This window comes from Leptinotarsa decemlineata, unplaced genomic scaffold (assembly GCF_025532065.1).
Source record: "Leptinotarsa decemlineata unplaced genomic scaffold, Ldec_3_MD MMD2_P_RNA_scaffold_6, whole genome shotgun sequence".
NCBI lineage: Eukaryota > Metazoa > Arthropoda > Insecta > Coleoptera > Chrysomelidae > Leptinotarsa > Leptinotarsa decemlineata.
This window is the reverse complement of record NW_027412533.1, coordinates 15,167,253-15,193,895: the sequence shown is the minus strand read 5'-3', so window position 1 is coordinate 15,193,895 and position 26,643 is coordinate 15,167,253. Positions and strand designations below refer to the sequence as shown.

The following is a 26,643-nucleotide window of genomic DNA, read 5'->3' as shown; positions in this document are numbered from 1 at the left end:
ACAGGTGCTGAATGAGACCTGCATATCAAAATATTTTTCCGGACAGAAACGCAACCCCCATACACCCTTATATGCTTTTAAAATAAAATTCAATAACTCCATCAAAATATTAGTAGATGGGAATTTTTTGTATAATTACATACTATAAGCGGTGCTAAATATGAGACCCGTATCTCAGAATATTTTGCCGGGCAGAAAAACAATCCCCACACACCCTTATATGCCTTTAAAATAACATTCAATAACTCCATCAAAAAATTAATGGATGGGGATTTTTTTGCATAATTACATACTATGAGAGGTGCTAAATGAGACCTATATCTCAAAATATTTTGCCGGGCAGAAAAACTACTTCCACACACCCTTATATGCTTTTAAATGGAAATCCAATAATTCCATCAAAATATTCGTGAATAGGGTAGTTTTTCTGCCTGGCAAAATATTTTGAGATATAGGTCTTGTTCAGCACCTCTCATAGTGTGTAATTATGCAAAAAAAATCCTCATCCACTAATATTTTGATGGAGTAATTGAATTTAATTTTGAAAACATATAAGGGTGTGTAGGGGTAGTTTTTCTGCCCGGCAAAATATTCTGAGATACAAGTCTCATTCAGCTCCTTTCAAAAATTATGCAAAAAAATCCCCATCCCCTAATATTTTAATGGAATTATTGGATTTAATTTTGAAAACATATAAGGGTATGTGGTGGTAGTTTTTCTGCCCGACAAAATATTTTGAGATATAGGTTTCATTCAGCACCTCTTTTATTATATAATGATGCAAAAAAAAAACCATCCACTAATTTTTTGATGGAGTTATTGAATTCTATTTTAAAAGCATATAAGGGTGTGTGGGAGTCGTTTTTCAACCCGGCAAAATATTCTGAGATATAGGTCTCATTCAGCACCTCTTATAGTATGTAATTATACAAAAAATTCCCATTCACTAATATTTTGATGGAGTTATTGAATTTTATTTTAAAAGCATGTAAGGGTGTGTGGGGGTTGTTTTTCTGCCCGGCAAAATATTTCAACATACGGGATTCATTCTGTATACCAAATTGAATACATTCGAAGAAAATAATACTCATCTATAATATATCTGAAGAAGTTATGGATTCTTCTTTAAAAATTATTATATAGGGAGTGGGGGTTCATTTTCTCCGCGACAAAATATTTCAACATATGGGTTCTGTACTGTATGCTTTAATGAATATATTCGAAGAAAAAAATCCCCACTCACGAATGATGTGAGGGAATTATGGTTTTTTCTTTGAGGTCATTGAGTACAGTCATTGCTGGCCACGAAATTGATCCTCATTTTGGGAGCCGCTGATAGTCGGGTCTCGCGCGACGCATCGACAAATCCATGGCTTGAACTCGTGGCTGCTTTTACACTGATATTTATGTTATTTTTCAACTACTGGAAACCTAGCTAGCCAAATATAACAAATTTACATTGCGTCGAAGTTTCGATATCATTCTCTATTCATTGTAGTTGCATGAAAATGGCAACCTAAAGCGTAATATAATATATTCTTTTATTTTATATCAATTTTAGATTACAACAATTTGGTATAAAGTTATAATTTTATCAAATTTAATGTGCATTGTAGTTTCGGTACTGGCTATGTAATGGCTTCTCAGCCTGCCCTTCAATATATTGTTTTCTACTGATTATAGTTAGACGGTAATGCGGTTTTGTAATGAAATATATTACATTCTTTGATTTATAATATTTAGTTTGTCTTCACACCAATGGACTCTTAGCCTATAAACTGTTGATTTCTACTGATTGTAGAAGCTGAAAAGTGTCATTCAGGGACAAAAAATATAATATTCTTTCAATTTATAGTTACTTGAGCTTACTATTTGTGGTAGAAAATTATAATTTTAGAGGTTTTTCGGGAAGTTGCATGAACAGATTCACAGCGCGTCATAGCTTTGGTTGCAATTATTTAGGCCTTCAAATTGATAATTTCTACTCATTGTAGTTGCATGGTTTTCAAGATAGAAAATAGTATATTTTTCAATTTTACATAACTTTTGATTAACTACAAGTGGTAGAAAATTGTTTTTTTGTGTGTTTGTTAATAGGGTTATGCGCGCTTTAATTGTATGTAATTCATAACCAGCGTCACCAAGCATCCATCATAGGAGGGTGTATTCATTGTATTTTGACAGTTCAAAATATCAAAAAAACTCGTGTTTTGTTGCATTGAAGAATATATCACAGCCGGTAAAACCAACAAAATCCTTTGTTTAAAAAATGAATCGATTTGAAAATCATACCATAATATGCAAAATATGCTTGAAATTGTCTGATGTAATGATCAATCATCATACCATGACTTATTTACTCGCATTAATAGAGGATTGTGGCTCCAACTTGAAGAAAAAAAAATGTTCAGAGTTGTCCACGAATATTTGCATCTAAACCACCCAAAATTGGATTACTGAATGGGAAAACGGTGAATAAATTAGTGTCTAAATATTATATATATATATATATATATATATATATATATATATATATATACAGGGTGTCCCTGGACTTCCTCTTTTCCTCTCGGGAATGTATAGATGGGGTCAAAATATCACCAGTACTTCATATAACTTTTTTTCCTAAAATCCTTCGTTACCAAGTAACGGGCCTTCGAAGTTACAAAATGAAAAATGTTTTTCTTTGATAACTTTTCAAGTGAATATTGAAAATCATCCAAATTTTGGTAATTGACTAAACAAATGAATTCCTTCGTTGAGCTTTCATGCAGGAGTCAGTTGTTTTGCTACAAAGTCAGGAACGGACTACCCCCGATGGTCCACACCCCAAAACTTTGAAATGACAGATATTTTTCAATATTTTTCAACAAATTAAGGTTACTTGGACAATTTTATGAATAAAAGTACTCGTGTGGAAAGTCGATCGGAGCAACGAGTCTTGATAAAAATGTAGTTTCACTCGACGACATCAAACCCGCTCGTCCACCATTATTTGAAATGAATAATTATCAAAGCAGAAATAATAATGATAACGTTAATTCAACAACATTTATCCTGAGATGTCTACCATTATTCGAAAATATTAGTTTTTAAGGAAAATGGAAATGATAGGTAAAATGTTCATAACGAATTTTTATAATGCAAACACGTTTAACTAACGAAACTCAAGAGCCTCAAGAGCAAACAGAAATGAAAAATCCGCTACAGAAACTGCTCGATATGACCACCTTCTCTCTCTATACATTTTCTTAGTCTGCGAAGACACCCTCTCTGTACTTGAAATAGCATTCCAGGGTCGTTTCGTATGGCTTCACAATGTAATGTTATTCTATTCAACAATGTATCTCTTGTGTGAATAGGTGTAGCGTAAACAAGGCTTTTTAGATGCCCCCCACAGAAAGAAATCCAATGGATTTAAATCCGGAGACCGCGATGGCCATGAATATGGCCCACCTCTACCAATCCATCTATTGTGGAAAATATGGTTCAGATGGTCACGCACAATCAAACTAAAATGAGGAGGAGCGCCATCATGCATAAAACACATATCTCTTCGGGTTTGCAATGGACCATGTTCCAAAAGTCCATTCAAATCGTTCTGAATGAACTCCAAATAACGTTCTCCATTCAATCGGTCCTGTAGAACGAATGGTCCTATAAGATGGTTTCCTATGATACCAGCCCAAACATTCACGTTGAATTTTCGTTGGTGTTTGGTTTGCAATATCCCATGGGGATTTTCTTCGGCCCATATATGGAGATTATGAGAGTTGATAACTCCATCTCTACTGAAACCTGCTTCATCAGTGAATAAAACTCGATTAATAAAAGTCATATCCTCTCTTTGCCTATCCATGAACCAATTGGCATATTCCAGTCGTGCTGGAAAATCTTGAGGTGTCATGGCATGTACCTTCTGGATGTGAAATGGGTGGAGCAGTTGTTCCCTAATTATTCTATGAATAGTGGACTTGGATGTATGGAACTGTTCTGATAGATTTCTGATGCTCATTGAAGGACCATCAGCGACGGCTTCCAAAATATTTTCCTCCAATACAACGGTACGTACAGTCCTAGGAGCGCCCTCACCACCTCGTTTTGGCAAAACTGTACCTACAATAATATCGAAATAAAACAACGTGCTCAAATTAATTATCAATTATTACATACCTGTCTCCCTCAAGCTGCGATCGACACGCTCGAATGTTTCTCTTGACGGTACCGTTCGATTGGGACAATGCTCGGAATACAGACGACGAGCTTCTGCAGCATTACAAAATGCTCGTCCATAAAATACATGCATATCTGCATATTCATTGAATGTAAACTGTTCGGCCATATCAAAAAAATTCAAAATATCCTATAGAATATTGACAATACAATGATAGTCATATGACAACGCACCACTCAACAAAACAAAATCGCATTCCAGTTTCTCATTTTTTATCAAAACTTTCTAAAAGGTTTTTTTGTCAACATCTGTGAAAGAAATGGAACATAATTATTCCCTGGATATTTTTCACCTGATCATGTGCAGCCGTTTTTGTAGTTCATTCGTTTGCTTTTTATTAGTATAGTAAATATTTTTTCCGATGTGCGTTTTTTCAGCTAAATTTAGATTCGTGTTAAAGAATTTTTCCCATAAAATTATAATTATCAGTGAAACTCCTCAACAGTTTAGCTGTGAAGAAGAATTTGAAACATTCGAATGTTGAGTTTCATGAGATTCAGATAACTGATCAACACGAAACGTGATTATTCCACACGTATTATGTACATACAAAATATGGAATGAATTCGATATTTCATAGTAGAGTAGCTTGTTAGTTTAAAAACACCACGAATCTACAGAACTTGATATTTCTTTTGAAAAAATATCTGCTATCACAATTGTGACTTAAACTTCCATATAGGTACTGTACTTTTTGTTTACGACTTCATTTTAGCATACTTTGTATTATTCCTGTTATAAATGTTGTTGAATTAACGTTATCATTATTGTTTCTGCTTTGATAATTATTCATTTCAAATAATGGTGGACGAGCGGGTTTGATGTCGTCGAGTAGAACTACATTTTTATCAAGACTCGTTGCTCCGATCGACTTTCCACACGAGTACTTTTATTCATAAAATTGTCCAAGTAACCTTATTTTGTTGAAAAATATTGAAAAATATCTGTCATTTCAAAGTTTTGGGGTGTGGACCATCGGGGGTAGTCCGTTCCTGACTTTGTAGCAAAACAACTGACTCCTGCATGAAAGCTCATCGACGGAATTCATTTGTTTAGTCAATTACCAAAATTTGGATGATTTTGAATATTCACTTGAAAAGTTATCAAAGAAAAACATTTTTCATTTTGTAACTTCGAGGGCCCGTTACTTGGTAACGAAGGATTTTAGGAAAAAAAGTTATATGAAGTACTGGTGATATTTTGACCCCATCTATACATTCCCGAGAGGAAAAGAGGAAGTCCAGGGACACCCTGTATATATATATATATATATATATATATATATATATATATATATTTTATTAGACATAGACACTTAATTGAAAAGATTCAAAGTCCTGCATTTTCGGCATTAAGAGGAGAGGAGGTATCCGAAGAATATAGAAAACATATCAGCTTTTTTGGGAAAGAGAGTTTTTGGCTTTCTACTACTCCATCTTGATACAAAAAAAGAAGGATGAGGGAGTATTCCAAAGAAAGGAAGGAAGTAACTCTATACATGGATGTGTAGATCATGCAAAGAAATAATTTTCAGACACAAACTGAAAGAAAGTCCTCCTGAAACAGCTACTTTCATATAAACATTGAATTATACGAAAGAAAAAATTCTTTCGAAACAAATACTTCTATATGAACACTGAATACAATGATGATGTATTTGGTGAGTGTTCCCCTTGAAATAAAAATCGACGGATCTGAGCGATTTTCTGTCACCGCCTTATCTGCGAGTTCGCAGATAAGGGGGTGACAAGTTTAAGCTGGGACACACTGTATATATAAAATCTGTTTTTTCGTTAACCAGCAGTCGCACCCCTACGAACGACAACCCTCAGTAGTGGAAACTTGTGCGAGCTAAGGATTAACGAGGTTTAACCTTTTAACGTGTGACTCCTAACACTTCCTAATACTTCCTAATAATTCGGTACAGTTAATTGCTTTGAATACATTAATTCGATATTTTCAAATAAGCTTCTAACACTTTATCAACAATTTCTAATTTGAATTTTTCTCAATCAGGATTCAAGTTGATCTTCCCAATATGGTCATAATATATATTCATCTCCTCTAGAATTCATTAAGAACCTTTATCCAAATTCTGCAATGGAAATGTAGAGTTGAAATAAATGAAAGAATGAACATTTACCTACAAAGCTTTTTTTTGTTGAGTAAAAATTTTGAAACTTTTGGTTAAAAGTAGCCACTATAATAAATGGCACACCACAGAATAATTATATCGTAGGACTAGAATGCGCGGTGTTTATAGGTGCCATTATGTTGGACAAATCATGGGCATCGAAATCTGATCCATATTTGAGCAATTGCAGCTAATCAATATTTGTCAATATTTGTCTGTACGAAATGAAGTGAGAGGTAATGTGAACTTTTGTCGTTGAAAATCACGACTTTAGTTGTAAACAACGCAATCATACCATATTTTTAATTGTGTTGGCTCATGTTGAAAAGTATTGATTTTGTAATATAAAATAATATTGTTACATTTCGAATTGTGCAAATTCAATAACTTTATTAAATAATTCAATTCCATACAAAAGACCTGTGCCTTACATCTGGTATTGGCCGTCTGCCTTCTGTCTGGTGGCAGTCTGTCTCCTCTCGAATATTGGCGATCAATCGTCTTTTCTAGATTGCTTCACAATGGGTCGCTCTATCATAACCTAACAACATCCTGCTTTTCCTTTTGAAATGGAGAATTTATTCTACATATATGTGGAATCTTTTATGGATTTCAATATTCCATTTGCAGTCAGTCTCCTGGAAGATACCGATTTCACATACGACTCGCTTCATTCAGAGATGATTTTTACGAATTTGCTGATTTTCTACTTCAACTTTGCTTCTTTCCTCGCTGCATTTTTGTTTTTACAGAATCAGTCTTGGTAGCCTCAAAATCCAACGCGGCTATCCATACACTTCTCCTTCAACCTTTCGATGAGAACATGTATCTCAATTTATTCTCAGGTTAGTTAGTTTTTTGATGTCTGTGATATCTGCCCCATACTCTAGTATAGACTTCCTACCTTTGTTGATATCTGCTCTTTAGTGGGCTCAGCTATATTTGCTTCAAGAATTTTTGTTGTTGTCCAAAGTGAGTGGGTCGATTCGACCCTCCACTGCATCCCGTAAGGGTATATTGTGGCTTACACAAATTCACACTCGACCAAATAAACCCAGCTTCTTAACGAAGCCGATTAGTTGTATGGTGAGTGGTCTTTCAGGTCAGATGGTAAGAGTAGGGCTCTGCCGAACTCTAAAAACCTGATTCGGTCCCCAGCGGGACAGGCACAAAGTATTTGCTCTACTGTTTCATCGGTAATGAGATAGTCGGATAGTCAAGGTGCAAGATTCTCACCTTGATACCCGCGACAACCTTTCCATATGAGGGTTTTTGCATGTCAGCTACACCTGACAATGGCTTTGATTCAACCGCGCAGGGCTTTATCGCCTCTGGTTTTGGTGAATCATCATTTGAGCGCAAACGTTTGCTAACCTGCTCCTTGGGGGGTTGTTCCTCCACCGGGAACAGATTTTGCGTACGCCGCGCAAGTGTTTGGTACAAGAAGGTTTGATAAGGTACACCGCTCTTGAGGAGGTGACTCAGTCGTTTCCTGGCTGCACCACCAAACTTTTTTTTCAGGTTCAGTTATTGGATCAGGAGTTGGAGAGTTGAGAAGCTCTCGCTCCTGTCTAAATTTACAGGAAGGTCAGTTGGAGTCGTAAGCTCGACATCCTTCTCATCTGTAGACTCGCTACCGATCTAAATTTACAGGTAGGTCGGTTGGAGTCGTAAGCTCGACATCCATCTCCTCTGTAGACTCAGCGTCAGAAAGAATTTTCAAGTTCAGTCTGTCCATAAAAGTCCCACGAGTAGCTAGGGAAAGAAGGTCAATCAGGGCAGAGCCCCGCATTACCGTGACAAGGCGATGTTACGACGAGAGGGCGCCCGGTATCTCAAAGGTTCCGTGGAGACAGCTGATAGGCTCAGTGTCATTCATCCTCTCGGCACGGATACACACACCTTAGGATTAAGCCATCGTTGGGATGTCATTCAGGTAGGGAATAACAGAACCACAAGTGATTCTGTCATTCCCGTATTTACCGGGGCTACATGGAAGCAGGCATCCGATGGCCGGTTTGCTCAACCCCCACATCCCAAGCCAATGCACTCACCAAAAACACCATGCACAGTGGTTCAGGCAGTGAAAGATGAACAAGGATAGCCAACCCGCCGCCTTTGTTAAATGGAGCGTAATGGTATGTTTCCAATGCCTGTCCCTGCAGTGCTAGAGCTGAAGCAGCGACATTTTCCTATTTTGTTCAGCTATTGGCAGTTGCTACTGCCTTAAATTGACCATTATGTCTGATTAACAAAAGAAGACTTCAGTGTTTAACCTTGTGAGATCCATCTCTTCCATATCCATTTTATTGATCTCGCCTAACTCGTTTTCGAATTTTTCGATTCGGCTGCAAAATGTTTATATTTTGTAGACGATTCATGTCACAATGAAAAAATTCAATCGTCTCGTTCTGTGGCGGATCATCGGGGGCCAACGGCGATGTATATATATATATATATATATATATATATATATATATATATATATATATATATATATATACATCGGAAAAGTCTAGGGATATTTTTAAAAATAGCAATAATTTTTTTTAGATTGCTTTAGGGAAAAAAAGTTGACGGGTGATTATTAAACGAATGTAACTTACAACAAAATTTATTAAATGGTCAAAAATACTGAGTGCGCATATAAGCAAAACTAAAAAAAATATGGCTCTTCTTTGGCACACCGAAAAAAAATCATAATACAAAAAAAATTGGAATCAGTACAAAGTATGGCCTCCACGCTGGTTTATTACGGCCCTACATCTATCGTGTATCGACAAAATGAGATTGTCAATGTCTTGTTGAGGTACATTTGCCCATTCAGCGATTAAAAGTTCTTTCAATTGAAACGTTATGTGAATGTTCCCCATATGCGGAGTAATTCTTCGTTGAAGCATGTCCCACACATGCTCGATGGGATTCAGGTCCGGTGATTGTGCTGGCCATGGCAATACATCAACTCCTTCGTTGGTGAGCCAGTCAGTCACTAGACGCGCGATATGTGGACGAGCATTATCGTGCATTAGGTGGACGTTTTCACCAACAGCACCAGCAAACGGACGGACGATAGGTAGAAGAATGGTGTCGAGGTACTGTCGAGCTGTGAGGGAGCGATTTGGAAAAACGAAATCGGTTCTGCCGCCGATCATGATTCCGCCCCATAGCATTACTGTACCACCTCTGTATGTGTGGACTTCCTGGACGTGTCTCAAACGTTTATTATTTCCAGGTCGTCTCCACAGTCTTACTCGACGAGAATCTGGATGAAATCGAAATCTGGATTCGTCTGTAAACAAAACTGCACTAGTTTTTTCGTTTCTCGTTTATGCAGTTCATTAGGCCAGTTTTTTTAGTGATATTGGATTTCTGTGCTCTTTGAGCACTTTTGTTTTCAATTTTTTTGTTTATCTTTTATCTTTCTGTCTGCTTTCTTTCCATATATCTTCCAGTTTTTATTTTATAGTTTAGTTATCCTCGATTGTGTAGACCCAGTACTTAATCAACTAGTTATTCTAGTGGAAAATACCTTCTATGACTCAAAGAGATTTATAATAACTACTCAGAAAATAAACACATCAGTTAGTAGACAGGAGTGTTGAGTGGGAAACTAAAGATGAATATCTATAAGTTCGCCCTAGATAAAAGTCCGTCTCTATTGAAAACAAAAAAAGAGATAATGCGAGATCAAATATTTACATGAATGAAATAAGAGATGTTGAGTGTAATAGTGAGAACAATCGTCACGTATGGAACAGTAGATTGGGAAAGTCGAGCTAGTCTGAACACCTCAAGAAGTAACCGCTTGAAAACTGAGAGAAAACTTTTGATGGCAAATCGAATGAAATACTTGATCAATGAAAGCTACAAAAGTGATCTTGTATCCCTATGCTACTACATGTTCTAATAGAAACTCTGGACCCTATATAGAATAATTATAAATGGAATCATCACTCAACTAGCATAGTCAAAATTGGGACAGAACACAAAGGACATGACAAAAAAGAAAATTTGTAAAGTAGTTTTTTGGAAACTTTCAGTTTCAAAAATAAATGGATTAAGGACATTACTTTCAATTCATTATAGCCAAAATTGTCTGCTATTCAGATTGTACTCGTAACAAAATGATGGATGGAACATGAATAAAAGTATCAAACCAAATAGTAAGACAAAGTATTCGGAGCGAAATCTCATGCTATTGAACAGTCATAGGACAAATGAACGATTTTAGTAGACAGAAATGGAAATTTCTACGACTTGTAAAACATAACAAACACCTTTCGTAATCCGAAATTTTTTGTAATCAGTTATACCGTAATACTGGGAGGAAGTATATCTTCAAAAATCCGCACACTGGAAGGTATGAAACAACTGGAAAGAAACGACCAGCGGAAATTAGATGCATAAACAGAACACTATGTGTGAGCCATGACCAATGGCCTGTGTTATTTATTGAATATTATTTGCGATTTGACAATAAAAAAATAAACCTGTCGTTCTGCTTGATTCATTGGGCATAATCTTTGAGCTGTTAAGGTTATTGCTTCAGTAACTTGCGTAAAATGAAAACCCTTGCACAGGTTTTTCTGGTACTGCTCTTCTCATGGGAAACTGTTCGCGATTTTAGTGAGCCTTTTTTATGAACACAGTGGTATTGCAATATATTCTATTTCATAAGAGTGGGAGCAAATTCAATATTGAGCAAAATTAAGAGGAGGCGATTGTGGGGAACCAAAACTCTACACCTCCTTTATAATACTAAACTTCAAGGAACTCAATTGAGGAATAGAAATAGTTAGTCTACTTTAGGTAAATTACAACGGATATAGAAAGGTCCTTCAAGTTGTCATTATTTGTGGTATATACCAGAAAAAAGTTAAACGTGCATGTGAATAAACATAATGGAACTGTTCAATTTGTAAACATAATAATGATTTGTTCGAAATAAACAATCACGAAAACGACAGGACATAAATTGGACGAAATAGAGAAAAATAAAATATTGTATAGCCCACAGAACCGTCTTTGCGATTAAAACTGATACTTTCTAATGCTCCAACACAGACAAATGAATGCGACGTTGAATTGTACGCATGTGTTCATCATGTCAGTGCTATATATTTTTTTTATAACTTTCTTTTTTATACGTACAAATGCCCTTTCTTCTTTTCACGATCATGTTCCTCCAAAAGCAAATAAATAAAAACAGGAGAATATCGAAAATCCATATGGCCTTGGCTTGATTGAGTAAGTGACAGCAATATGAGATTTACGGATTAAGCGTTTTTAAGTGTTTGTATGAAGGTTTTAATCCGGCAATATCGAAGGGAATATAGTCACACCCTTATTATTATTGGCTTTTAACGCCCCCGGTGCGTTATTGCTTTCTGAAGTACCTTTTAGGAGTAATTGACGGGATTTCTGAATTGCTGTAATTCCAATTATTTTTCGATTTGAAAGTCACTGCTCCATGCGTGATTTTTATTTGATTCTGCTGGAAAGTTCTTCAAAATGAGAAGGGGTGGGGTTATTTGTAAATATTTTAAAATTATATGAGATTTCATTTAATACTCTTTTTAACTGAGTAAGGTGTTGGAGTGGAAATCAAATCAATAAAAAAAATATAGATACTGCTACCAACTCGGTACCCCTACTTGATACTGCAAGTAGATCAATCTAAAGTTTCCAAGAGTTTTGTAGAGAAATTATTAGTTGTAATCACAATTTGTTTTTCAATGTGTTCAAGATGACGGTGACACACATGCTATGAACGTGTTCCAAAGTATAGTTTTTAAAATTCCTAAAAGACCACTTAGACGATGCCAGTTGCTGCTGGCACTAGTTTCACTGGAACGCTAGCATTGGCTCCATTTAACAGTTATTTCCACCAGTCCAGCGCTGGTTCTAATAGATCTGCCGCCTATTTTTTCCAGTTACCTTTTCGCCAACGGTTTTGGACTCGTTTGAACACGTTGTGCTGATCATTATGCGTTGCAATTGGCAACTGACCATAGCTACAGGAGCCAGTCACTGGTAGTCTCTATAGTAGCGTCAAAACAGGAAATCGAAAGTCCTATTATTTGAAACCTTATGAGGCAAGGACAGATTTACTTATACTGTGTAAACAATATGTTTTATTTCCATATACCAAATATACTTTTGTGAAGTTTTCTCAAGTACTTCACTTTTTACGATCCCCATTATACGTGAGGTATTAGCGCATTCTTTTTTATTAATAAACTCGGAAGTGAACTCTTTTAATATGTTATTTTCCTGCATTTTCTGTTGGAGGTAACGGACTAACTTGGATAGTATTTTCAGAGATATACAAAATGACAATTCAGTTCCGAATGTTAAAACCAACAGGTACCTAAGTATTTGACAGGAATGAAACTTGATTATTGTAAATTACTGCGTCTTTTTGTAGGAGAATGTAATACGCCTTTGTTTGCAAACAATCTAACAATAATTCACCTTTCCTAAATATCTGTAGGTTTCATCATTCATGATCAAACTACTAATTCACTGAGAACTCTACGCTCTTGGTCTTAGAAGCTAATCCATTTTATTCAAATGCATGGCAGTTGTACTCGTACACTGTGAGAATACAATCAATACTCTCATTGAAAAGTTCTTCTTCGTGTGATTCTTCATCTATGAACGTTTCAACCGCTGCACGTAAGTTCTGATGTTTATTAAAATTTTCAATTAAACTGTTTTTCCTTTTTATATAAAAAGGGGTTATAGTTGTGTCACAACCAGTGGATGCATCAATGGATAGGAGATTTGTTGATATTTCATAAACATGGTTTTTGTCGAATAAAATCGCAAGACATTATTAATCACTAGTTAAAAAAAATCTTTATCATCAGATGCTAAAACCACCAATTCCACTAATACATCAATGTTTTCTTCTTCAACAGCTATCTAGAGGTGAGGTACAATCAAATGATGCATTTTGTGCTTGCTTTTCCATAGAAATTTTAATAAGAACCGATTGGAGTATATTTCATAAATCTAAGATTCCCCAGGCAGTTCCATCAATATTAAATCCCTCAAGAACAACTTTAACGTTGGTCATAGTTATTACGTGCTTTTTTATGTACTATTGTTATTTTAATAAATAGACATTTTTTTAAAAAAAAAGCCTCACTAAACTGAATTTTCATTGTGAAATTTGTCAAACTGAAAAAAAATCATGTTCACTTCAACAATATCACAAAAGTACCAAGTTTTATTGTTCGAAAGACATGTTTTGTGTAGTAGTCACTGTTGTTTGATATTCATAATTTTTTATTATTTCATAATCATTTTAAAATTCGACATTTCGATTATGAAATTGTACCTATTACTTTACAATGAATTTTTTTTCACGAAAAATGTAGGGTTCAATACCGAAATGTTATCTTAATTGAATAGAACTGACCTATACTTGATGAAAATCCATATTTAAAAAACTTATAGAGTTTATTCTATGATTTTCACTATAAGGGTTTTACAAAAACCGCGACACGTGTTTCGCATAACAGTTATGCTTGAAGAAGCTATTGTATAGCGAAACACGTGTCGCGGTTTTTGTAAAGCATACCTGTTATGCTTGAAGAAGCTATTGTATAGCGAAACACGTGTCGCGGTTTTTGTAAAACCCTTATAGTGAAAATCATAGAATAAACTCTATTTATTAGTTTTTTTTTTGAAATGTTATCTTTTTGTGAAGAAAAGTTGTGAAAGATAAAAAACAAAAAACATCAAGGTACAAGAATTGTCCAATGAAAATTGCTAAGATCAGAGTGAATGCTAACTATGTTTTTCTTTTGTTTTAGTCTTCGAAGGGGACCAGGAGCGAATGTTCAGGATAGCAGTGGATATTCTGTTCTTCACCATGCGGCTTTGAATGGTCACAGGTGAGTTATTGAGTAATATATCACTACTGGAGCAATAACCGAAATTAAAAAAATCAAGAGAAACATTTCTGTTCGAGACGAAAGAACCCGTAAAGGGTCTGGTGCACACAGGAGTATTTGACTCTGAAATTTGGAAATAAGTCAATATTTCAGATATCGCAGGATCGTAAATTTAGTTACTATCTGAGATATAGGAATAGATAGTGAAACTCTTGACGTTTATTTTATGTCTCCCTCTGCCAGATAGCAAAGGTCTTAGTACTGAATCACATGTGTGTTTGTGTAATTTGGCTTTGAGTGTTACTTGTTGAATACAAGACCTTTTTATAATACCATCAACAAGATCTTTTGTTGATGTCAGCGAACGAAATAAGAGAAGGAAAAATTTGTACGGAACGAGAACTCTGAGCAACAATATTATGCATATATTCTTGCCTTGTCAATCCCCTGAAAGTAATTTTTGAATTTGTCACAACGCTCAGTAAAATAATGTTAATTATGAAAAAGGTGAGGTTTATGATTCATCCACAAGCGAATGTGGCAAAAGTATTGATGTGCAAGAAAAATATGTGGTTTATGTGAAGTACCTAAGATGACTCCAGAACAAAAAATGGATCACAGTTATCTGAGTTTTCGAATAGCATAGCTCACAATAGGCTGTATCTTGTGTAAATCTCAAGTATTAGGAAACACGTTGGGGGAACAAATACCAGAGTCAAACTGATAATGGAACATAGGACTACCAGCTAATGAGAAAGCAGTTAGTTTTGTAAATGAATTGAAGCTAGGCTTGTTCCTTAGGGTTTCACCAGGTATGTTGTGTGGATTCCGAAAATTATGTTATGTTAATGTAGCTTTTTTGAAAATAATTGAAAAGAAACGTGTGTGTGTCTCAACCTAAAGGTGAAAGTAATGGAAATCGAGTTTTTTACTACGTGAAGCTTGGAATGAAAAGTAAATTGGATCAGAAAGGTCGATAAATGACTAGATTGTTTTTACGATTTGAAGTTTCTGATATTGCCTTGTATATATATTTCTTTCTAGTGGTCCCGAATACTGTTGCTGAAAAATATTTCCTGAAAAATATCTTGGAGACTTGATTCGAAATCAGGAATTCAGGAAAGGCCAAAGATATGCTGGTCATTAGAATAATAAAATGGCATTGAAATTTTTGTTGACTAAGAGAGATATATTCAAAATATTTTGGAACATTTGATATGTGGTAGATTTGAAGTGGTAGATTTGGAGAAGATTAAATAACCTGTAGGCTCATTTTTACTATATAAGTCGTCGGGAACAGATGACACTTATCCAGTGATGCTGCAAAAAGGACAGGAACTTTCAAAATGGGTGTTATCCTCAGGGCAAGTTTGGCTCTTGAATACATATCATACATAAAAAACATATTCATTCCGAAACCCAGGAAAAATATACAGAACTAACAGACAGAACTCATGTCTTTTGCATTGAAAACATTAAACTATTTGACAGGCTTACTTGACAAATGCATCGATACCAATATGCTTACAACTTAGGATTGTCAACAGAAACAGCTTTATGCTGGGTGACGGATAAAGCATACTATGCTAACAAGATCAAGGAAGATCGATAAACTGTATCCTCAGAGAAAGATTGGTATGCACGGTCATTATGGGAGAAACAGTGGTGGCACGGATTGCAAAGGGCTGTCCTAAGAGGGGAGTTTTAACCCCTTTGTTATGGACCTACGTCTTCCAGACTATAATAATCTAGTACAGGACAGTCTCAATGATATAGTAAGGGCAGCAGGTCCTGCATGTTATATCAAGATGAGCCGAGGAAAAAGAACTGAACATACGCCCAACGAAAATGACCATAGTAGCATTCACCAAGAGATTCAAGACAAAGGTCATAGGATCTTCAAAACTTTGAGGTTGAGGTAGGACCTGGCTGTGTTACTAGGACCCAGTCTGATCTGGTTAGTCAGGGAAGCTATATATTACGCTGTAGACGACCCCTCTCGATATAGAAGGCCCCTATTCGACTCTGTCGAATGAGGCCTCTATGTCCTCCGTTAACAGATGAATAATATTTTCATCCATCTCACCAAGGTGGGGGTACATCGCGAAGGGCGGTATGGATGTCTGAGGACTTTCATGCCACCATCACAGATCAGTCATGACCCATTCGTCCCTCTGACGAAAAATAGTCCAGAGGGTAAGGGAGCAAGGCTCCTGATAGAAACGACGATGAACGCCGCCAGTCTGATCTAAAATAAAGAACGAAACAAAAGGCAAATGTAGCACTGATGCTGGCAAAACATGGAGGTTGAAACCAGACATGATGTATGCTGTTTAATTCCATGATACATTATGCATCGATAAGACTTGCATGTTTGGGAAAAACAGGAAAAATGAAGACAATTCTGCATAGGATACACTCTTGAATTTTTCTCCTTTACATTTTGTGATAATTGAAAAAGGAAGGGTAGTCCAATTGATACTGAAAACCTCACCCAGCAACTTGGAGTCGGACAAAACAGAAATTTAGAAATATGTAGAGAAACGAATTTCAAACATGTTTTTGGATTACATGACGCCCAAATATATGTTCGACACATACTTCGGAGTTAAAGCCTAAACCCGCAAAGATTCATCCCGAAAACATGTTCGGCAGGAACACCTGGTTTACAGACGTTTTGAAAACCGAGCATGGGACAGGAACTGGAACTTACTGTGCGGATCGAAGCGGAGTTCGTGAGTCTTACAGTAGGGAATATTCATTTGAAACGTTTACTGTTGTAAGAAGTTTTTGTGAATGAACTCGTATCTTTAAAATTCATTTCAACCTAAGATATTGAGGCTGATATTCTCATATTTGAATTGAGGGGGTTTATTGATAATTTCAATTTTAACAACTACCCATTCATGTTCATGAATGCTCACAGTATATATGTTGATTCATGTTGACAGTAGTAATTGTTGTTAATAATAAATTTGAAAGATGTCCATAACATTCTGTTTTATCGTGTCTCTGAGTTTCAATTCTTACCATAACTTGGTCTTGGTAATATATATCATAGCAATATTTCTACTTATCAACCGTTTCTTTATTTTTGCAGTTTTGGGTAGGTATTTCACCAGAGGCTTCTTGTTATAACTTTTAAATCTGTTTGTTTTTTCCAGTTATGAATCACACGTTAAAAGGTAACACCTCGTTAGTCCTTAGCTCGCACAAGTTTCGACTTCTAAGGGTTGTCGTTAGTAGGGATGCGACAGCTGGTTAACAGATTTAAACAGAACAGATTTAAACAGTACATCTGCTTTTGATCATTTACCATTCACTATATTCACTATGGGACAAGATTTGCAAATTTGCAAGATTTGTACACATATCTTCTGCAGTATATTCAAAGGATGACCTATTGCTTTGGAACTCAAAATGTTTTTTCAGTAGACCTATAATTTTTTCAATAACTTTACGATTGTGGCTTAGCTGGGCTTTTGTAAATTTGGTAACATATCTATTGACCTCTCTGTCAAATATGACCTTCGTATGCTTTTATAGTGCCATTTGGTTTTCGTCGCCACAATGACGTTCGTGCCAATGAGGCCAGTTCGTTTTGGCAACATTTAGGCAATTGACATTACGATGTTTCCGATACCTACCCAGTCTAGTCATGATCAACAAATTTGGACAGTTGTGATTGGATTTTTAGTATAAACTCTCATACAGGATAGTTATTTGCATACGGAAATTAACATGAAACAAATTGGTAAACCAAAAACATCTGTCAAACTACCTGGTTACCTGAAATTTGACAGATAGATAGCCAGCAACATGAAGATATCTAGCTTCACTTTGATATTATATACTCTCACGGTCCATGGCTCATATTGTCTTGATATTTTATGGAATGTAATATAGTAAAAATTCAATCTTTGAAATGAATTATTTTCATTTATATTTAGTTTTATTCATCCTATTAATTCATATTTCTTTTGGCTCATTCAGATGATTATGGAAGGTAGGGAAATTTCAAACCTTATTCTATCTCAACGGCTAAATGACCATTTTGATGAGAGGTAATGTGTCCAAATTATATATTTGTAGTTTTTCATGAATTAATGTATGGCTTCGTTGCATTTACTAATTCATTCCTGGTTAAGGGTTTCTAATTGAAATGACCTTGTGTTATTGTTTTCAGAGAAATCGTCAAATTGCTCCTGGAACATGATGCTTCAACAAATATCGTCGACAGCAAAGGCTCGTCGCCCCTTCACTTGGCGGCCTGGTCGGGAAACGTTGAGATTGTGAGATTGCTGTTATCAGGACCTTCCATATGCAACGTCAATCTTACGGTAAATCGATTACTTTCATTTGACTGTTGAGTTATCGCATCTTGGCTGTTCACGGATGTGTTTTTATATTACATAGCTAGATGTGAGCTAATTGAACAATATTATAAATCAATTAGAAATTAGCACTTTTCTTAATCGGAATGCAAAACTTTTCGCGACCCGTGTTTCACGAACTAAAGTTGGCGATGTGGAAAAGTGATTGCTTTGCATTTATATTCCGCCAGAGATTCCAGTTTGATCTAGAAAAAAATATAGAGTGTAGTAAAGGTTAAAAAGTGATAGTCCTCTAGAAAGGTTTGTTGGGTATCAAATTCGATAGCAATTTCAACATGGAATTGTGAGTGACAACAAAATTCATGAGTAGAAAACACAGCCCAAACACAACGCATTTATGATCCAACACAAGACGGCACTGTGGTGTGAGGCTGAACCACAAATGCATTGATGGACTCAACTGTTCTTATAGAACAAACCTGGGTTAACAAGGGCGATGTCATCTCCGTTTCCGAATATGACATCTATGACATCTCTTGCTATAGCAAGAGCCCGTGACTGCAATACTTTCGTTATTTTACAGAAGTCGAAAGTTTCTCAGTACTACGCCCCAATATAGGTATGGAACGAAGGGTTAATGTGAAGTTAGAATCATCGTGGCTTTAGCTGACAATAGGTACCAAAGCTGTGAAAATCCCACGCCGTGTATTCTCAAACCATAACTGGTAACTCTACTGCAAATAAGCTAGTTATTGGGCTTTCAATTATTATGACATAACCGTTATTGATGCGTGCACAATCACAAATTTTTTAATTTCAATTGTCCTTGCATGTACCATGCACGTAACTTTCATAACCTAACAAAACGAACATTATCAATTTAGTTTCTCTTCAAAGTTTTCAAATGTTTCAATAGTTTTTTAAATTTTCCTGATGGAGACAAATCCAACAAATTAAAAATCATGAATATCGGTCCAGCCTTTTTTGAGATTTAAGTTATGAAACTAACGCCATTTTGCGACTTTGTTTTATATATTACATTTTCATTTGATAATGACATTTGATTTGATTCTCTCAAATACATTAACATTTATTTTGCAAAGTACACAAATAAAATGTGCGTATATATCGTGTATATATAATAACTCAACACCATAATAATTAAATGAAATGCGGAAGCAGAGATCCTACCTAATTCACATCTAACTCGTATGTTGCCTCTTGCTCTATACCCCGTCTTTATGTTTGTCGCGTTGTTAGAAGTATCAAAACAATCCGGCTACTGAGAGAATATACTTTATAGTTATCCATATAACATATTTAAAATTAAGATTTCACCCAATAACGTAAATTCGGTTGCAATTTATAAAAGTTTGAGGTCATCTGGCGAGCTTTCACATCTTTGCTGCTTGTTATCTCAAACTATAAGGTCAATTAAAAATGGTACTGAAATTTAAAATGTGCTGATTATTATTGGATCCTCTCTGATGAGTTATCTTACATTGTATCATTCTTTATAATAACATAACTGATGATGATTTATTTACTAGAAGCAATGGCTTTTTCATTTCAGAATTTCAATATTTGTTAAGGAGCTCATTTATTCGTTTATGGCCGTCACAAACTTTATTGCTAACTTGTTCATATGTTTGTATGTTTGCACAATCTGTATAATTAATCGTGGTTTGCTACGTACACACAGCATGTATACGATGTACTTCTATACATTCTGATGTTACTACATCTCCTGTTGATCATTCAGCAACCCTATGATAGTTGTTATATCAATAATTTGATGACAGCAACTGTTAAATGTAGTGTGTCTGATGGGGTAAAATAGATTTTGGAAAAATATTGCTTATTTTTTTTAAAACGACCGTTTACTGCAACTTTATCTCAGAAGAAAAGTCATACGGATTAATTTTGAATATAATATAATATTATATATATATATATATATATATATATACATATAATATAATATAATATAATAATATAATTCTCATTGCATTAGTTACACACGTACAATCAAGTCTTTACACCCATCTTGGTTTGTTAATGGCGGTCGCTTGCTTCCCAAATTAATACATCATTAGTAAAAACATTTTTCAAAATAACCTTTTATTCTCATGCTCTAAAAAGAAGGGAACAAAACTTGAAAGGAAATCAAACCCATTAACTTATTACATTACACGATGTATATGATATAAAAACTAGTCGTGAGATTGACATGTTTTATAAAAAAAACTGCCATTTTCTTATAGTCAATTAAATCACGATCATGTTACAGATTTTATTCTTGTGTATCTGCAATTTTAATCACATAAATTGTGTAATGAAATAATTTGGTAGGTTTTATTTTAGCCATTGGAAGTTCATTCAAATCGAAAATAGGAATATTTTTAGGAGAAATTATTTGGACAAACATTTTGGCTAGTTATCCATCCATTATTAACAAAAAAACGTTGGAAAATTTTTATGGAAGGTAGGAAGCCAAAACTAACCCCTCCTGAAAATATTACCGTTTCAATTTTTATTGACACATCTAATAAACGACAAAATGGTTGAGCCTTTTCGCGGTCCAGTTTTTCAGTGTCATTAATTTTTGGTTTTGAAGGCAGTCTATTTTTGGAATTCCGTCCTGACGTTTCGCTGGCCGAGTGGCTCGAAGACGTTGTTCCAGTTCTTTCATAAGATGCTCTGGTTCACATATTCTTCGAGCTCGTTCAGTTAGCAGTGCAGAGATGACTCCTATCTTTTGGCTAGGATGGTGGTTCGATAGTGCGTGCAGTATCTATCTGTGTTCGTGGGTTTTCGTTACACTTTGTCGGTTAATCTAGCACCACATGAATAAATCTAGGAATGCTATCCGTTGGTCCTGTTCAGTCTCTATGGAGAACTTGATGCTGGGATGTTGAGCGTTCAAGTTGTCCAGGTAATGTAGCCACAAGGTCGGTTTTAATTCAAAGTTCTGAAGTCAAAAGATATCTCTCGGAAACAAGTAGGCTAGCCCCCTCAGAGAGACTTTCAGTATGACATTGGTAAACAAAGACACAACATCGAAACTGACAAGAATTTGTCGAGTCCTTGACGTAGGAGTTTGTTTTTCCCACATTGTGTTGAAGGAGCGAGGCCAGATGCTTCACCAGGTGGTAGGTCGGTGAGCCTAAGGCAGTGACTATTGGTCTCAGTGGCAAGTTGGTTTTATATATCTTTGGAAGATCGTAGACTCAAAAAATCGGCGGCCTTCAAGTCCAAAAAATAGTGACAATTAGCTACGTTAATTTCCTGATGACATCAACTTGGTTGGTGAAATACTAGTCGACAAAAGTGTTGCAGTTCTGGTGTATGGGAAATGTTTTTCCTTGAATTCAGTCTACACCAGATGTTTCCTCATTCGATAATGATATATTTTACTTGAATGATTTAATAAGTCTGCTTTTTCGGGAAAGAAAGTTTTTGGCTTTCTACTACTCCATCTGATACAAAAAAAAGGGATGAGAGAATCTTCCAAAGAAAGGAAGGAAGTAATCAATTTGAAAATAAGTAACTTTATACATGGATGTGTAGATCATGCAAAGAAGTAACTTTCAGACACAAACTGAAAGAAAGTCCTCCTGAAACAGCTACTTTCATATAAACATTGAATTACACGAAAGAAAAAAAATTCTTTCGAAACAAATACTTCTATATGAACACTGAATTATACAGAAGATACTTTTCTCTACTCAGTTTGTATATCAAACATTTGTTGTGGAATAAGAATCAGATATCATTCACATGAGTTCTATGTGAGTACAATTTATTACCATTCATTCAAAGTCTGCTTTCTTTTTCATATATGAAAATGATCAAAGAGTTGGGGGCAAATTGAAGCAAGAGATTTTTATATTGGTAGTAACATGCTGCTATCATTTATCTATCATTGAAATTCTATATTTTGAATTTTATTGTGTATATACGCAAATGTTCACTCAACTCATATCTTCGGAGTCAACAGTTACTGTTGCCAGCGATCAATATATTTTTATAAATATTATCGTTTGTTCACTATATTCTCTATTAGAATTGGCACATCGTATGGAAAATATAAAATTTCATTCATTTAACTTTGCAACTTTTGTAAAAGTGGAATCAATTGTTCATACCTTATCTTTTTTTTCTATCGTCGGAAAGCTTGAATATCCGGTGATGAATAGGAAAATGTAGTATAAAAATATTTAGTTGTTTCTCACACTTACCGGATATCCTGTCGAACGTTTCACTCAACATCCAATTCAACCTGATTTGATTACATTTTTTTAGTCATTTTTTTGATGAAGCCACTACTCATTTTACTAATAAATAACGTTGTGTTCTCTCATATTTTTGCCAACGAAGCAAAATGACCCGGGTCTGTTTTACCTATGACTTCATGAAACTGTATCTTCTGGAATAATTCTCATGTTATAGGTACTAAAAACGGGTGAATGAAATAATAAAAGTTGAATACCTGCAATTTCAGAAAAACCATAAGATGGACTGTCTTTTCTTATGATTAGTTTGACGATGGCATCCCATCTGACCAGCGTCCTTGATGACCCCCTAGTCTTCCACCCCAAATGCTGCTCCTGCGATGGTTTGTCAAAAGGTCGTATAGTGAAGTGGCCGTAGTGAAAGGACCCGACAGACCATTATACAGGCAACGGTGATTAATCTGCACAAATGGGCCCTTATACTGCCAATCACTTGGATTGCTTGTTTGATTTCAACCCGTAATTCACTTGATTTATCCTCTGAAAAGGATAATCGAACTATGCATTAGTCAGTTTTGATGTCGGGTAAATGTATTCGCTTTGCAAATTACGCGAATCACGATGTGGCCGGGATACAAGCTACACGTTGAATAGAGACGTAGATTGGGGAAAATAAGGAAGATACTTGATAAAAAACTTCATGACAATTTTCTAAAAAGATCATATGCACACAATTATGACATAGGTACATAACCTAACTTTTCGATTCAAAAAATAATATTTTTTAAGACATATTTTATGGACGTGACTATGTTTCCTGTTTTTTGGTGTATAACCTTCCATAATCTAAAGAATGAATAGAGTTGAATTACATAGAGATTACAGAATTATTACAATCCTAAAAACACACGTACCTAACAACTAACGTCATACCTCATGTACCATTTTTTTTCAGAAAAATTGAGACGAATAGGTTAGAAATATAATATAAGAACACATTTTAAAACTACCAACACTTTGATTTCTTTTTTGATGCCAACTAAACTTGACAGTGCGGTTGAAACGAAAGAGTGTATTTAAGATATACCTTGTTATTGTGGAAAAGTTATATAGCTGAAACCTAAAGACCCCTAGTTGCGAGAAAAAATGAACATCATGAATAAGAGAAGACATATAATAGGATCGGAAATGTAAAACCAACATATTGAGATTTTTTCGGACATAAAGTAAATCAGAAAATACAGTTTGAAAAACGAAAGAGCCTATTTACAATATCTTGTTCTTTAAAAAGTTATATAGGTGAAACCTAAAAACCCCTATAGATTAAAAAAAGAACATCGTAATATAGCAGAATTGGGGATGCATATTCTAAAATCAATTGGTGATCACGCAACAAAATGGAGCGACAAAAAAACCATCACCAAGGAATCCCATGAAAAAATTATCAAAATCAAAGACGCATATATTCTCTTAACAGGTAATAGATCTATGGAAATCGTACCAGGCTACCATTGCTAAGGCGACAGGTGGAAAACGGAAATATGAACCTCAACTGAATTAAAAAAAATATCCAGTATACCGGGTGTCAACGACTAGACTATTAGGTGTATCAAAACGAGATTTGGTACAGATAAATGGTACGTGGAGAGGAGAGTTTTCACATATTTTTCACTTTCCGGTCACTTCCGGTTTCAGCGGAAATGGCTCCGGTTCTGAATTTTTAAATGGAAAACCCTGTATATTGTAACATTTTTGGATTTCTGAGACAATTCTGGATCAGAAACTGACATTTCCGGAAGTTTTTCAGCCTACTTGATTTTTTCAGAGTCACTTTTAAAATTGCATCTTGGTGGCCATGATCGGACGTAAACTAATCTATGGACCTCAGGTGATATCAGAAAATTGCAATAGCGGAGTTTTAGTGACTAGTGTGTTGAATATGAATGAGACAAGTTTACAAAATAACATTTTCGTGTCTATTATTTTTCAAATGGCGATCATTTTTTGACAAGCACTTTCCGAAAAAAGGATTTTTTGACAAATCTAACGATACTAATTTATTTGCGATTGGATTACAAATAAGAACATAAATTAAATATTACTGAGGAAAATACTCGATACAAATTCATTTACTTTTGTCAAGGGTGCCATGGATAGGAATGATGCATAATATTTCTCCACTTTGGAGAACAAAACGCTCACCTAGGTTATGACAGTGACATAAGCTTTATGAGCAGAAAGTAGAAGTTTCTCTTGATTTTCGTTAATTTTAGTTTAATTTTTCGTCGAAATAATGTATACTCAAAGTGAAAAAGTGGATATGTTGTTATTGTTTGGAGAATGCAACAGAAATTCAAGGAAAGCTGCTGAGTTGTATGCTCAGAGATATCCCAATCGGCAACACCCATCTCATCAGTATTTTCCCTATGTTGAGAGTCGTTTCAGGCAAGAGGGAAATCGAGACGCAGAACAGAGGTTTGTCATAAATGAGGAGACTGAGATTAACGTTCTTGCTATGGTAGAAGTTGACAAAACGGTTTCTTTAAGAGAAATTAGTAGAGAAATGCAGATAAGTCACGAATCAGCAAGAAAAATACTGAAAAAGCACGGATATCGAGCATTTAAATATCAGTTACATCAACATCTGTATGCTGACGACGGCAATAGAAGAGTAGTATTTTGTGATTGGTTGCTTCAAAATCATAGAGTTAACCCAAATTTTATCAACTTCATTCTATTTTCCGACGAATCACGGTTTACAAATAATGGCATGTTTAATAAGCAGAATTGTCGGTACTGGGCCCATCAAAATCAACATGCAATGAGAGAGGGCAATTTTCAAGAAAGGTTTGGCGTCAATGTCTGGGCTGGTATCGTTGGAAACAGAATAATTGGTCCAATATTGTTTCAAGGTCAGTTAACAGGGGTTAGATACTTGAGTTTTCTTCAAAATGAAATCGAGGATCATCTTAATGATATGTCTTTAGAAGTTTTACGGCAAATTTACTTCCAGCAAGATGGAGCACACCCCATAATAGCAGAGACGTACTTGATTTTTTAATAGAGCATTTTAATAATAGAGTTATTGCAACCAACGGTCCAGTACGGTGGCCTGCCCGCTCACCGGATCTGACTGTGTTAGATTTCTTCATTTGGGGATATGTAAAAGAAAGGGTCTACTATGCAACAGCCCCAGCCACTCTCGAAATCTTAGAAGAAAGGATTCAACAGGCATTTAGAAGTATATCGCCTCAAATGTTACAAAACGTGTTGAGAGAAACAATTGAACGAGCTGAAATGTGTCTTGAACAAGGAGGGATGCACTTTGAAAATTTACTATAGTGGAATTTTCAAGAACTTAGGATATTGCAAAAAATCTAAGTGCATCGCTGAAATTATTAGTTGAATTTGTTAAATTTGTTGATCCAATCGCAAATAAATTAGTAACGTTAGATTCGTCAAAAAATCCTTTTTTCGGAAATTGCTTGTCAAAAAATGGTCGCCATTTGAAAAATAATAGTTAGACACGAAAATGTTATTTTGTAAACTTGTCTCATTCATATTCAACACACTAGTCACTAAAACTCCGCTATTGCAATTTTCTGATATCACCTGAGGTCCATAGATTAGTTTACGTCCGATCATGACCACCTAGATGCAATTTTAAAAGTGACTCTGAAAAAATCAAGTAGGCTGAAAAACTTCCGGAAATGTCAGTTTCTGATCCAGAATTGTCTCAGAAATCCAAAAATGTTACAATATACAGGGTGTTCCATTTAAAAATTCAGAACCGGAGCCATTT

At 35.3% G+C, this 26,643-nt stretch overlaps 1 protein-coding gene across 5 annotated transcripts in view; it reads left to right on the top strand.

Moving 5' to 3' along the window:
• LOC111508491 (ankyrin repeat and sterile alpha motif domain-containing protein 1B) overlaps positions 1–26,643 on the top strand; it is a 122,137-nt gene that overhangs the window by 5,364 nt on the left and 90,130 nt on the right. For all 5 annotated transcript variants that reach the window (XM_074170044.1, XM_074170042.1, XM_074170040.1 and 2 more), the window contains exons 2-3: positions 14,192–14,272; positions 18,459–18,612. In XM_074170044.1, the coding sequence (XP_074026145.1) occupies positions 14,192–14,272; positions 18,459–18,612 (235 nt within the window). The remainder of the gene's footprint in view (positions 1–14,191; positions 14,273–18,458; positions 18,613–26,643) is intronic.